Genomic DNA, 12,215 nt, shown 5'->3' with positions numbered 1-12,215 from the left:
CGATCTAATTGGTAGAAACGACCCTGTAATTCGATCTCATTGATTGAAACGGCCCTATGAATCGATCTGATTGATAGAAACGGTCCCGTGAATCGATCTGTTTGGTAAAAACGACGCTGTGAATCGATCTGATTGGTAGAAACGACCCTGTGAATTGATCTCATTGATTGAAACAGCTCTATGAATCGATATGATTGATAGAAACGGCTGAATAAAACGATCTGATTGTTAGAAAGGACCCTGTGAATTGATCTGTTCGGTGGAAACGGCCCTGTGAATCGAAATGATTGGTAGAAACGACCCTGTAATTCGATCTGATTGATAGAAACGGTCGCGTGAATTGATCTGATTGGTAGAAACGACACTGTGAATCGATCTGATTGGTAGAAACGACCCTGTGAATTGATCTCATTGATAGAAACAGCCCTATGAATCGATTTGATTGATAGAAACGGCTCTATGAATCGATCTAATTGGGAGAAACGACCCTGTGAATCGATCTGATTGATAGAAACGACCATGTGAATTGATCTGATTGATAGAAACAGCTCTATGAATCGATTTGATTGATAGAAACGGCTCTATGAATCGATCTGATTGGTAGAAACGGCCCTGTGAATAGACATGATTGTTAGAAACGACCCTGTGAATCGATCTTATTGGTAGAAACGACCCTGTGAATTGATCTGTTCGGTGGAAACGGCACTGTGAATCGATCTAATTGGTAGAAACGACTCTGTAAATCGATCTGATTGATAGAAACGGCCCCATGAATCGATCTGATTGATAGAAACGGCCCTATGAATCGATCTGATTGATAGAAACGGTCCCGTGAATCGATCTGTTTGGTTGAAACGGCCCCGTGAATAGATCTGATTGGTTGAAAGGACCCTATGAATCGATCTGATTGATAGAAACGACGCTGTGATTTAATCTGATTGGTGGAAACGACCTTGTGAATTGATCTGATTGGTTAAAACGACCATGTGATTTGATCTGATTGGTAGAAACGAACCTGTGAATTGATCTGTTCTGTGGAAACGGCACTGTGAATCGATCTAATTGGTAGAAACGACCGCGTAAATCGATCTGATTGATAGAAACAGCCCCATGAATCGATCTGATTGATAGAAACGATCTCGTGAATCGATCTGATTGATAGACACGGCCCTGTGAATCGATCTGATTGATAGAATCGGTCCTATGAATCGATCTGATTGATAGAAATGGTCCCGGGTATCGATCTGATTGATAGAAACGACCCTGTGAATCGATCTGATTGGTGGAAACGACCCTGTAAATCAATCTCATTGATAGGAACGGCTCTATAAATCGATCTGATTGATTGAAACGACCCTGTGACTCGATCTGATTGGAAGTAACGACCCTGTGAATCGATCTGATTGGTAGAAACGAACCTGTGAATTTGATCTGATTGATAGAAACGGCCCTATGAATCCATTTGATTGATACAAACTGCCAAGTGAATCGATCTGATTGGTAGAAACGGTCCCGTGAATCGATCTGATTGATAGACACGGCCCTGTGAATCGATCGCATTGATAGAAACGACCATATGAATCGATATGACTGATAGAAACGACCCTGTAAAACAATCTGATTGATAGAAACGGCTCTATAAATCGATCTGATTGATAGAAACGACCCTGTGACTCTATCTGATTGGAAGTAACGACCCTGTGAATCGATCTGATTGGTAGAAACGACCCTGTGAATTGATCTGATTGGTTGAAACGACCCTGTGAGTCGATCTGATTGGTAGAAACGACCCTGTGAATTGATCTGTTCGGTGGAAACGGCACTGTGAATCGATCTAATTGGTAGAAACGACCCGTAAATCGATCAGATTGATAGAAACGGCCCCATGAATCGATCTGATTAATAGAAACGGTCCCGTGAATCGATCTGATTGATAGACACGGCCCTGTTAATCGATCTGATTGATAGAAATTTTCCCGTGTATCGATCTGATTGATAGAAACGACCCTGTGAATCGATCTGATTGGTAGAAACGGCCCTGTAAATCAATCTCATTGATAGGAACGGCCCCAATAAATCGATCTGATTGATTGAAACGACCCTGTGACTCGATCTGATTGGAAGTAACGACCCTGTGAATCGATCTGATTGGTAGTAACGAACCTGTGAATTTGATCTGATTGATGGAAACGGCCCTGTGAATCCATTTGATTGATACAAATTTCCCAGTGAATCGATCTGATTGGTAGAAATGGTCCCGTGAATCGATCTGATTGATAGACACGGCCCTGTGAATCGATCTGATTGATAGAATCGGTCCTATGAATCGATCTGATTGATAGAAATGGTCCCGTGTATCGATCTGATTGATAGAAACGGCCCTGTGAATCGATCTGATTGATAGAAACGACCCTGTGAATCGATCTGATTGGTAGAAACGATCCTGTAAATCAATCTGATTGATAAAAACGGCTCTATAAATCGATCTGATTGATAGAAACGACCCTGTGACTCGATCTGATTGGAAGTAACGACCCTGTGAATCGATCTGATTGGTAGAAACGAACCTGTGAATTTGATCTGATTGATAGAATCGATCCTATGAATCAATCTGATTGGTGGAAACGACCCTGTGAGTGGATCTGATTGGTAGAAACGACACTGTGAATTGTTCTGATTGGTGGAAAAGATCCTGTGAATTTATCTGATTTGTAGAAACGACCCTATGAATCAATCTGATGAGTGGAAACGACACTGTGAATTGAACTGATTGGTGGAAAAGATCCTGTGAATTGATCCGATTGGTTGAAACGACCCTGTAATTCGATCTGATTGATAGAAACGGCCCTGTGAATTGATTTGATTGGTAGAAACGACCCTGTGAATCGATCTGATTGGTAGAAACGACCCTGTGAATCGATCTGATTGATAGAAACGACCATGTGAATCGATCTGATTGGTAGAAACGACCCTGTGAATTGATCTGTTCGGTGGAAACGGCACTGTGAACCGATCTAATTGGTAGAAACGACTCCGTAAATCGAGCTGATTGACAGAAACGGCCCCATGAATCGATCTGATTGATAGAAACGGCCCTATGAATCGATCTGATTGATAGAAACGGTCCCGTGAATCGATCTGATTGGTTGAAACGACCCCCGTGAATCGATCTAATTGGTTGAAACGACCCTGTGACTCTATCTGATTGGAAGTAACGGCCCTGTGAATCGATCTGATTGGTAGAAACGACCCTGTGAATTGATCTGATTGGTTGAAACGACCCTGTGAGTCGATCTGATTGGTAGAAACGACCCTGTGAATTGATCTGTTCGGTGGAAACGGCACTGTGAATCGATCTAATTGGTAGAAACGACGCCGTAAATCGATCAGATTGATAGAAACGGCCCCATGAATCGATCTGATTAATAGAAACGGTCCTGTGAATCGATCTGATTGATAGACACGGCCCTGTGAATCGATCTGATTGATAGAATCGGTCCCATGAATCGATCTGATTGATAGAAATGGTCCCGTGTATCGATCTGATTGATAGAAACGACCCTGTGAATCGATCTGATTGGTAGAAACGGCCCTGTCAATCAATTTCATTGATAGGAACGGCTCTATAAATCGATCTGATTGATTGAAACGACCCTGTGACTCGATCTGATTGGAAGTAACGACCCTGTGAATGGATCTGATTGGTAGTAACGAACCTGTGAATTTGATCTGATTGATAGAAACGGCCCTGTGAATCCATTTGATTGATACAAATTTCCCAGTGAATCGATCTGATTGGTAGAAATGGTCCCGTGAATCGATCTGATTGATAGACACGGCCCTGTGAATCGATCTGATTGATAGAATCGGTCCTATTGTGACTGCATATCCTATGTTCCGCTTAGTCCGTTTTATATACAGTACATTAGGTCCTATAACTACAAGTCGAACACAGATTCGTCTATATAAGGCACACAACGTAGCGATGACGCAATTTCATTCGGCGGCGTGGTTGGGTCGTCGATCTTTTGACAAGTGACGAATACATCAAAACAACACGCTACAGAGTACTCACAAGTCTGTCGATTTATTTCTTCAAAATACTCTCTCCAGGTCTTTACAGTTCTCGCACTACGTCTAAATACCCATAAAACAATTTTCTGTTTCCTAACTTGCACAGCACAGTCGATATCTAAGCGGCCATCTTGTACACAAAACCTGAACCCCTAAGTTAGTGAAAATAAACACGACCTGGCAGCTACGCTCTGAGGTTCGATATGGCTTGTCGTTCAACACTAAATTCATGCGAGGTCAAACTAAATTAAAGTTCTACATACGATTTTGGCGTCTACATACCAGCCCCTAAATTGACGAATAGCGTGCTAAAGTTCGGCAATTTCCAACGATATCATCTTAAAAAAAACGACGGCAAAACATATTAAATCGAATACAAAAAAATTTGAAACACGATAAATTCGAAACATGAGAATTACATACTCAAATACGAGAGAACTCAAATTACAGAACAAATTCAAATATCGAGAAAGACACAAATTACAGTCTGAGTACGAAAATTCGAGAAATTGAATCTTCATCCTGCATCCAATTTTACCTCTTCTCGAGTCCTCCGTTCCTTAAACAAAGTTACTCTTCCTCCTTTGCACTGCCATTGCCAGTGGCTTTACCACGTTCCTCTTTCATTCCATAACACCAATGCTGAACACAGTGACTTAGATTTTTCACTGCTTGAGAACGTTGTTATCACTGCAACTTCTTACAGCGGGTTTGTCTGCTCTGCTTCCAGGATGACACATAGTTTGTCATATGGTCTCTCTAACAAAACAAAACTCGTCTAACCAATCCCTTCTTGTCAGGCATAACCTTGATGATTCTGCCCAGTGGCCATGCACATCTAGGAGTTGTTTCTTCTCTGATCAGTACTATGTCACCAACCGTTAAGTTTGGCTTTGACTTCAACCATTTCTGGCGCTCTTGCAGGGATGACAAGTATTCCTTAACCCAACGCTTCCAAAACATATCCGACATGTATTGCACTTGACGCCATCTTTTTCTAGCATACAAATCAGTTTTCTCTGATAGACAGGGAGATAGTGATATCCCTTTCATCATAAGCAGCATATTTGGAGTCAGCGGCCCATCGTCCTTTGCATCGTCTGATGGCTTTGTGATTGGTCTGCTATTAATGATGTGTTCAACCTCACAAAGTAGAGTTTGCAGATTCTCATCATCTAACTGTTGTTGCTTGGTGATGCCATGTAGTATCTGCCTAATCGTCCGTATTTGTCGCTCCCAGACACCACCAAAATGTGATCCAGCTGGAGGGTTGAATTTCCAGTCTATCCCTTTTCTAAGCAAGAAGCCCTGGATCTGGCTCTGGTTCCAATTTCCTATTTCCTCCTTCAACTCTCTATTGGCACCGACAAAGTTGGTACCATTATCGGATAGCATTTCTCTTACTGGCCCTCTTCTAGCAATAAATCTTCTCAAGGCGTTTATACAAGAACTTGTATCCAACGAGTCAGCTTTCTCAATGTGAACAGCTCTTATAGCCAAGCATGTGAAAATCACACCGTATCTTTTTACTATGCTCCTCCTCTGCTTGATGAGTATTGGGCCAAAGTAATCCACACCTACTCTGGTAAATGGAGGTTCACCAGTTTTCAGACGAGCTGCAGGCAGGTCTGCCATCTTCTGTTCTGTCACCTTTGCTCTATGGCGTTTGCAAATTACACACTTGTGTATCATTCTTCTAGCTGCTGAATTGGCATGTACAATCCAATATCGTTCTCTCAACTTTGAAAGTATATACGCTCTTCCAAAATGACCTCCATCTTCATGAATTTCACGAAGGACTAGTTCTGAAACATGGCTTCCCTTTGGTAAGATCAAAGGATGTTTTGCTTCATCTGACAGCATAGCGTTACCCAGTCTTCCTCCAACTCGCACTAAATTGTCACTTCCCAAGAATGGATCTAATTTATAGATAGAACTGCTACGTTTCACTGTCTTGCCTTTAATTTGTAGACTTGCAATCTCCTCAGGAAATGCTTCCTCTTTCTGCGATCTGAAGATCTTGTGTTGTCAACATTTTACTGGAAGTTTCTTCCCTCTTAAGGACACGGTTTCTAAGAAACTGTTTAATTTTGATGATCCAAGCAACCGCCTTTTTCAATTTGAACCAACTTGAATAATGCTCTATTAACTTGGACATTGGATGCTGGGTACCATTCACGGCTACTGCATTGACTACTGACTTTCTTTTCAATTCAGGATCATCTTCTTCCAACTGAAAATCATGAGTATTCATTGGCCACTTGTCTTGTGTTAACCATAAGAATTCTGGTCCCTTTAACCATCGTTTATTCCTAAGAAACTTTTCGATAGGCTGACCTCTTGAGCTCTCATCAGCTGGATTATCAGCACCCTTTACATGGAACCATTGCCCCGGTTGTGTTGCTCCTCTAATAACTGCAACACGATTAGCTACATACGTATGAAACCTGGCTGTTTCAGTATTTATATACCTTAGTACTGTCATACTATCGGTCCAAAAGTATACCTTGTCAATCTTCACATCTAATTCCTTTGTTAATGATCTATTCATTCTAACTGCCACTGTTGCTGCAGCTAGCTCCAAGCGTGGTATGGTAATTTGTTTCAATGGTGTAACTCTAGACTTCCCCATTAGGAAGGCACAATGCACAAGTCCTTTTGAATTCACCATTCTTATGTACGACACTGCTCCATATCCAATATCACTGGCATCTGCGAAGTGATGTAGCTGAGTCTCTACTGACTCACCAAAGAGCTCCGGCTTCATGCATCTATTGACAGTAAATTCTTTTCCCAGTTTTGGCAAATCCTGCAACCATTTCTTCCACCTTTTCTTATATTGTTCAGGAATCTCTTCATCCCAGTCCATCTTCAGCTTGCATAGTTCTTGCAACATGATCTTAGGTGGTAACATCGCAGGAGCTGCCAATCCCAGTGGATCGTATATGGAACTTATGACCCCTAGGATCCCTCGCCTTGTAGGTAACTTCTCTTTGAAGTTATTTCTAAACCCGAACGTGTCTTCTTTCACATTCCACATCATTCCAAGTGCCCTCTCTACAGGTAGACTATCTTGCCTGAGGTTTAAGTCTTTGACCTCACTAACTCTCTCATCCAATGGAATGGATTCTAACACAGAACACTCATTGCTTATCCATTTGGTTAGTCTAAATCCTCCTCTACTGCAGGTTTCTATTAGATTACTCGCTAATGTCTTTCCTTCCTTTACGGTTGATACAGACTTCAACAGGTCATCCACATAAAAGTTCTTCTCTATTGCGTTTGCTGCACATACTCCTGTTATGCTTCTGTTATCTGCAGCTGTTCTCCTTAAAGCATAATTCGCACAACTAGGCGATGAGGTAGCCCCAAATATGTGCACTTTCATTCTGTATTCTTGTGGAGTTTCATTGATGTCTCCATTTGGCCACCATAAATAGCGCTGGTAGTCTCTGTCCTCTATTGGTACAGTCACTTGTGAAAACATAGCTTGTATGTCTGACATAAGCGCAACAGGCTCTTGTCGAAACCGAGTAAGTACTCCTACTAATGAGTTGGTTAAATCTGGGCCTTGCATTAGCATTTCATTCAATGACGTACCCCTGAATTCTGCTGCACAGTCAAAGACTACACGTAGCTTTTTTTTCTGTGGGTGGCGTACACCATGGTGAGGAAGATACCATATTTTCCCTTCTCTACTTGACAGCTGTTCTGCTGGAACTAGTTCAGCATACCCTTTATCTAGTATACCATCCATGAACTGAGTATACTCCTCTTGGTATTCAGGGTCCTTCACAAACCTTCTTTTCAGGTGTTTCAACCGTTGTTCTATGGCAGGTCTGTTATTAGGTACTACATGGTTTCTATCATGAAATGGCAACGGTAGCTGATAGTGACCTTTAACAAGGTGACATTCTGTTTCCATCATCTTCATAAATTTCTTGTCTTCCACAGAATCTTCTGGTTTGTCATCTATGACTCGTTCGCTGAACTCGTGGTTAAAGAATTCAACTAACTGGCTATCAAATGATGGTTTAGCTTGTATTCTATTCACTTTAGCCGTGATAAACATTTCATCCTTGGCCTCTCCAGCCCCTGTAAGGAATCCATTCACTGCCCACCCTAGAACAGTTCGTACAGCAAATGGACCATCACCTTGACTATTGACAACTTCCCATGGTTCAAAGGCTTTAGGAACATTGTTGCCTATCAGAAGATCTATGCCTGCCTCGATGCTAGGTAGTCGCACATCACGCAAATATGACCAATTCAATATGTCAGCTTGTGACAGTATATCTTTCTTAGACACTGGTATCTCCTTCTGAGTGTAGGTTACTGGGAGTCCGATTGTATTATGTCCATCTAAATCTGAAACTTCTAATCCTCTCAGCATACGAGTGTCCGTTATTTTGTTTCCATTGATAGTACGCATGTTTAATTTGGTTTTTGGTCCGCTAATGTTCAGTTGTTGGCTAATTCTCTCTGTACAGAAAACTGTGTCACTGCCATTGTCAATGAATGCGTATGTTTCTATGCTTATTCCTGTTGCCTTGCACCTTAACTTCACTGGAATTATGATGGGTTTACCAGCAAGGTCTTTATGCCCCATTGCATGACAATCTGCATCTATCATGCCCACCAAGGTTTGTACAGTCTTGGCTTCTGTCTCAACAAAGGGTTTCTCTCTGTGCAATACAGTGGGGTGTTTCAGCTGACACTTGTCGCATGTTAACTTCCTGTTGCAGTCCTTAACTAGATGACTTGCCTTTTTTAGACATCCAAAACACAGTCCTCTGGTCTTTATCAGTTGCACCTTGTCAGTGTATGGGTTGCTAGCATTGATTCTGCATCTGTCTATTTCATGATTCATTTTCGAACAACAATAGCACTGTTGATCCTTGGGTCTTGCTTCAGATGTGGTTGTATTCTCAGTATTGATGGCATAAACATTACGTTTCTTTGAACCATAGGTTTTCTTATTACCTTGTACACCCCTCTCCTTGCTCTGACTACCACTTATGTCTCCAAACAGAACATTAGAAATCACCTTCACTTCTTGACTGACATAATCTACTAAGTCTTTGAATTGGACTGGTCTCCCTACAAGTATAGTCTGTGACGTTCTTCGCCATTTTTCCCTCATCTTGTAAGGTAACTTATCCACTAACATCTTAAGGTTTCTATGGTGATCCAATTCCCTTAGATGCAATTCACCTTCCATTGCATTGTTACATTTGCTTAAGAAAAGTGAAAAGTCTTTCAGAGCCTGTTTGTCCTCAGCTTTTATGTCTGGCCAATTCTCTGCTTGCTTGGTATATGCCCTCGCTATAACATGTGAATTGCCATATTCTTCATCAAGTAATTTCCTGGCCTTTGCATAACCAAGTGCTGGATTCATGTATATACAACTATCAACTATTTCTTTGGGTTCAGCCGGTGTATACTGCTCTAGGTAGTATAATCTATCTTCAGGGTCTGATGTTTTCTTCTCAATTCCATGTTTGAAAGCACGTAGGAAAGCCTTATACTTCAAGCTATCTCCACAGAACGGCTCTATTATTTGTGGTGGTAATGTTACACGCTTGTTGTGATCCATTAACAATTTGGTAACTTCATTCTGTTGCTGTATTACTGCAGTCAAATCTTGGTCGCTCTGAGAACTATGACCACCATAGCTACTCCTTCCAGACTCAGACTTATTATCAATTAGTGAATGGCAGTTAGGTCCACTTAAGTTTAATGACACTTCTTGGCCATTACCTGTATAATGTGTTTCTTTGTCAGACTTGGGGGTCTCTTCAATTGCATCACCAGATACCAATTGATGGTTTACTCTTGATGGGTTGCATGACTGCTCTTCACCGTTGCCCTTTTGAAGCCTCTGTTTGTTTGATATATTTAAATACCTTTGCTGTTTTGGTTCTAGGACACCAGTATGTGATAGCAGTGGAATGTCAAATGGAATTGGAGATTTACAATCAAGTTCGCTGCTGTTCTAAAATTGCTCATACACTTCTATCCTAGCATTCTCTGCAGCAATCTCTGTCTTGAGATCTAAGGCTTACAACGCTTGTTCCATTATTAATTCTTCTTGTTTTATAGTCATTGTCATTTTCATCTCTTTTTCTTCTTTTGCTTGTTTTAATGTTCTTTCTAATATCTGTCTTTCCTTCAGTACTGCCGCACGGGCAAGAAGCTCTGCTCTTTTTGCCAGGGCGCTTACCTTTGATGCACCACTCCTAACACTTGTAGCACGCGATGATGATCGGCTGACTCTTGAACCACATGTTTTACGCTTCAAATGTCCAGCTTGTGAGACACTATCCTCTGGTTTTATGTCTTCCTCACTCGAAGAATTCTGCTGCTCATTCTCACGCAGCCATGTCTGCATTTCTTGCCTATATTGATCAAACTGCACCAAGTGTGGCTGTGACCATTCAGTGTAATCTTGTTTTCTTTCTTCTTCATCCAAACTGTTATGGTATCTACTATCAGCAGCTCTGAGTTTTTCATAGGCATTCTCCCACTCATCTAACAACAGTTTCACTTTACGTACATTACCTTTGCCTTTGATCAACACAGCAATTTGGAGTTTCTTTTCTGTGACCTTTCCACTCAATGCTGACCTGCTGGCTTTCAATCGCCTCTGTTCTTCCTCTATGGCTTTCACAGTTTTCACTGGATTTCGTTTTACAGTGTCTTCTTTGCCTAATGAAACACAATCTGATGGTACTTCAGACACACTGGTAGTATCGGTAGTACATGCAGCCATTTTATTATTTGTGAATTAACAACAAACAGTTAACAATAATATGTAAAGTCTCTAATGGACTAGACGATATACCATATAACAGATAAGATGTCTATAGTAGACTGCCTATCTCTAAAGACGCTGAAACAAAGGGTCCTACACTATGCCACAAGAGGGCGCTACACTAAGATGTATACAATCCCTACCTAAGACTGGAAGCCTACACCACCAATATACAAACAATTACCAACCAATAATAAACAAAATTTATCATAAGCAAAAACACTGCAGTAATCACAGACAGTGTACCAAACAATTGCTGCATACAGCCATTCCTGGTTTACATGTAAGGATTTCTTCTAGAAATATTCCAACAGCACTATATGTTCAGCTGGTTGGTGTACTATTGTCGTTCTCTGTTAAATTTGAAATACACACTCGTATTTCACTGTGAATTCTATTGATGACTTGAATCGTTTCTGTGATATAGATATTGTTCACAGACCCATTGAGATATACGCATATATTTCCCTTTTTTAGTCTCTACAGCAAAGACTCCTATATGTCTGGCATTTAACACACGGTGTTCCACAGACCTCTTTGAAATATATATATATTTCCTATAAGTAAATTCAATGAAGAACTTATTTTCTGAGACGAACACAGTGCTTCAGGCAGACCTCATGAAAATATGCACGCTTTCCCATTAAGTCGATTCAAATAATAGAATGTCAATGACAACTGATTGTCAATTTCCGGTTACACTTTCTCACGTAGTTGGCTGAAAATCATCATTCAAATCAATCCTTGTTAGTCAAAATTACTTATCTTGTTTTTCGACTGTCACAGTGTCCACCTTGTTTCTCTTGCCAGAACCAATTTACCTCGGGAAAGTACTACAGTTCTGTTCTAATTTTCTTTTTTTGTTTTTGTCAAAGTGACCTTTTCTCTGGTTAAGAAAATCGTTTTATCTTAATGTGACTGCATATCCTATGTTCCGCTTAGTCCGTTTTATATACAGTACATTAGGTCCTATAACTACAAGTCGAACACAGATTCGTCTATATAAGGCACACAACGTAGCGATGACGCAATTTCATTCGGCGGCGTGGTTGGGTCGTCGATCTTTTGACAAGCGACGAATACATCAAAACAACACGCTACAGAGTACTCACAAGTCTGTCGATTTATTTCTTCAAAATACTCTCTCCAGGTCTTTACAGTTCTCGCACTACGTCTAAATACCCATAAAACAATTTTCTGTTTCCTAACTTGCACAGCACAGTCGATATCTAAGCGGCCATCTTGTACACAAAACCTGAACCCCTAAGTTAGTGAAAATAAACACGACCTGGCAGCTACGCTCTGAGGTTCGATATGGCTTGTCGTT

At 40.9% G+C, this 12,215-nt stretch overlaps 2 protein-coding genes across 2 annotated transcripts; both read right to left on the bottom strand.

Moving 5' to 3' along the window:
• Positions 1–4,833: 4,833 nt before the first annotated feature.
• On the bottom strand, positions 4,834–5,937 carry LOC146728607 (uncharacterized). Its single transcript, XM_085496106.1, has one exon. The coding sequence runs from the start codon at positions 5,935–5,937 to the stop codon at positions 4,834–4,836; it is 1,104 nt and encodes a 367-aa protein (XP_085352232.1).
• Positions 5,938–6,058: 121 nt separating this feature from the next.
• On the bottom strand, positions 6,059–10,846 carry LOC102802724 (uncharacterized). The gene is made up of 2 exons (XM_085496105.1): positions 10,140–10,846; positions 6,059–9,953 (listed from the first exon to the last, which is right to left on the bottom strand). Exons 1-2 carry the CDS (start codon positions 10,844–10,846, stop codon positions 6,059–6,061), a joined length of 4,602 nt encoding a protein of 1,533 aa, XP_085352231.1.
• Between the last annotated feature and the right edge of the window lie 1,369 nt (positions 10,847–12,215).

Source organism: Saccoglossus kowalevskii, chromosome 22 (assembly GCF_978046115.1).
Source record: "Saccoglossus kowalevskii chromosome 22, keSacKowa6.1, whole genome shotgun sequence".
Lineage (NCBI taxonomy): Eukaryota > Metazoa > Hemichordata > Enteropneusta > Harrimaniidae > Saccoglossus > Saccoglossus kowalevskii.
The sequence above is the reverse complement of the archived record's forward strand: the minus strand, read 5'-3'. Positions and strand labels throughout refer to the sequence as shown.

Bases quoted from the DNA above. Each gene is read 5' to 3' on its own strand.
- LOC102802724 (XM_085496105.1), bottom strand. From the start codon at position 10,846: ATGGCTGCATGTACTACCGATACTACCAGTGTGTCTGAAGTACCATCA. The intron at 9,954-10,139 runs GTAAGCCTTAGA...AAACAAACAGAG, and splicing joins TTAATAATGGAACAAGCGTT to GCTTCAAAAGGGCAACGGTG.
- LOC146728607 (XM_085496106.1), bottom strand. From the start codon at position 5,937: ATGCTGTCAGATGAAGCAAAACATCCTTTGATCTTACCAAAGGGAAGC.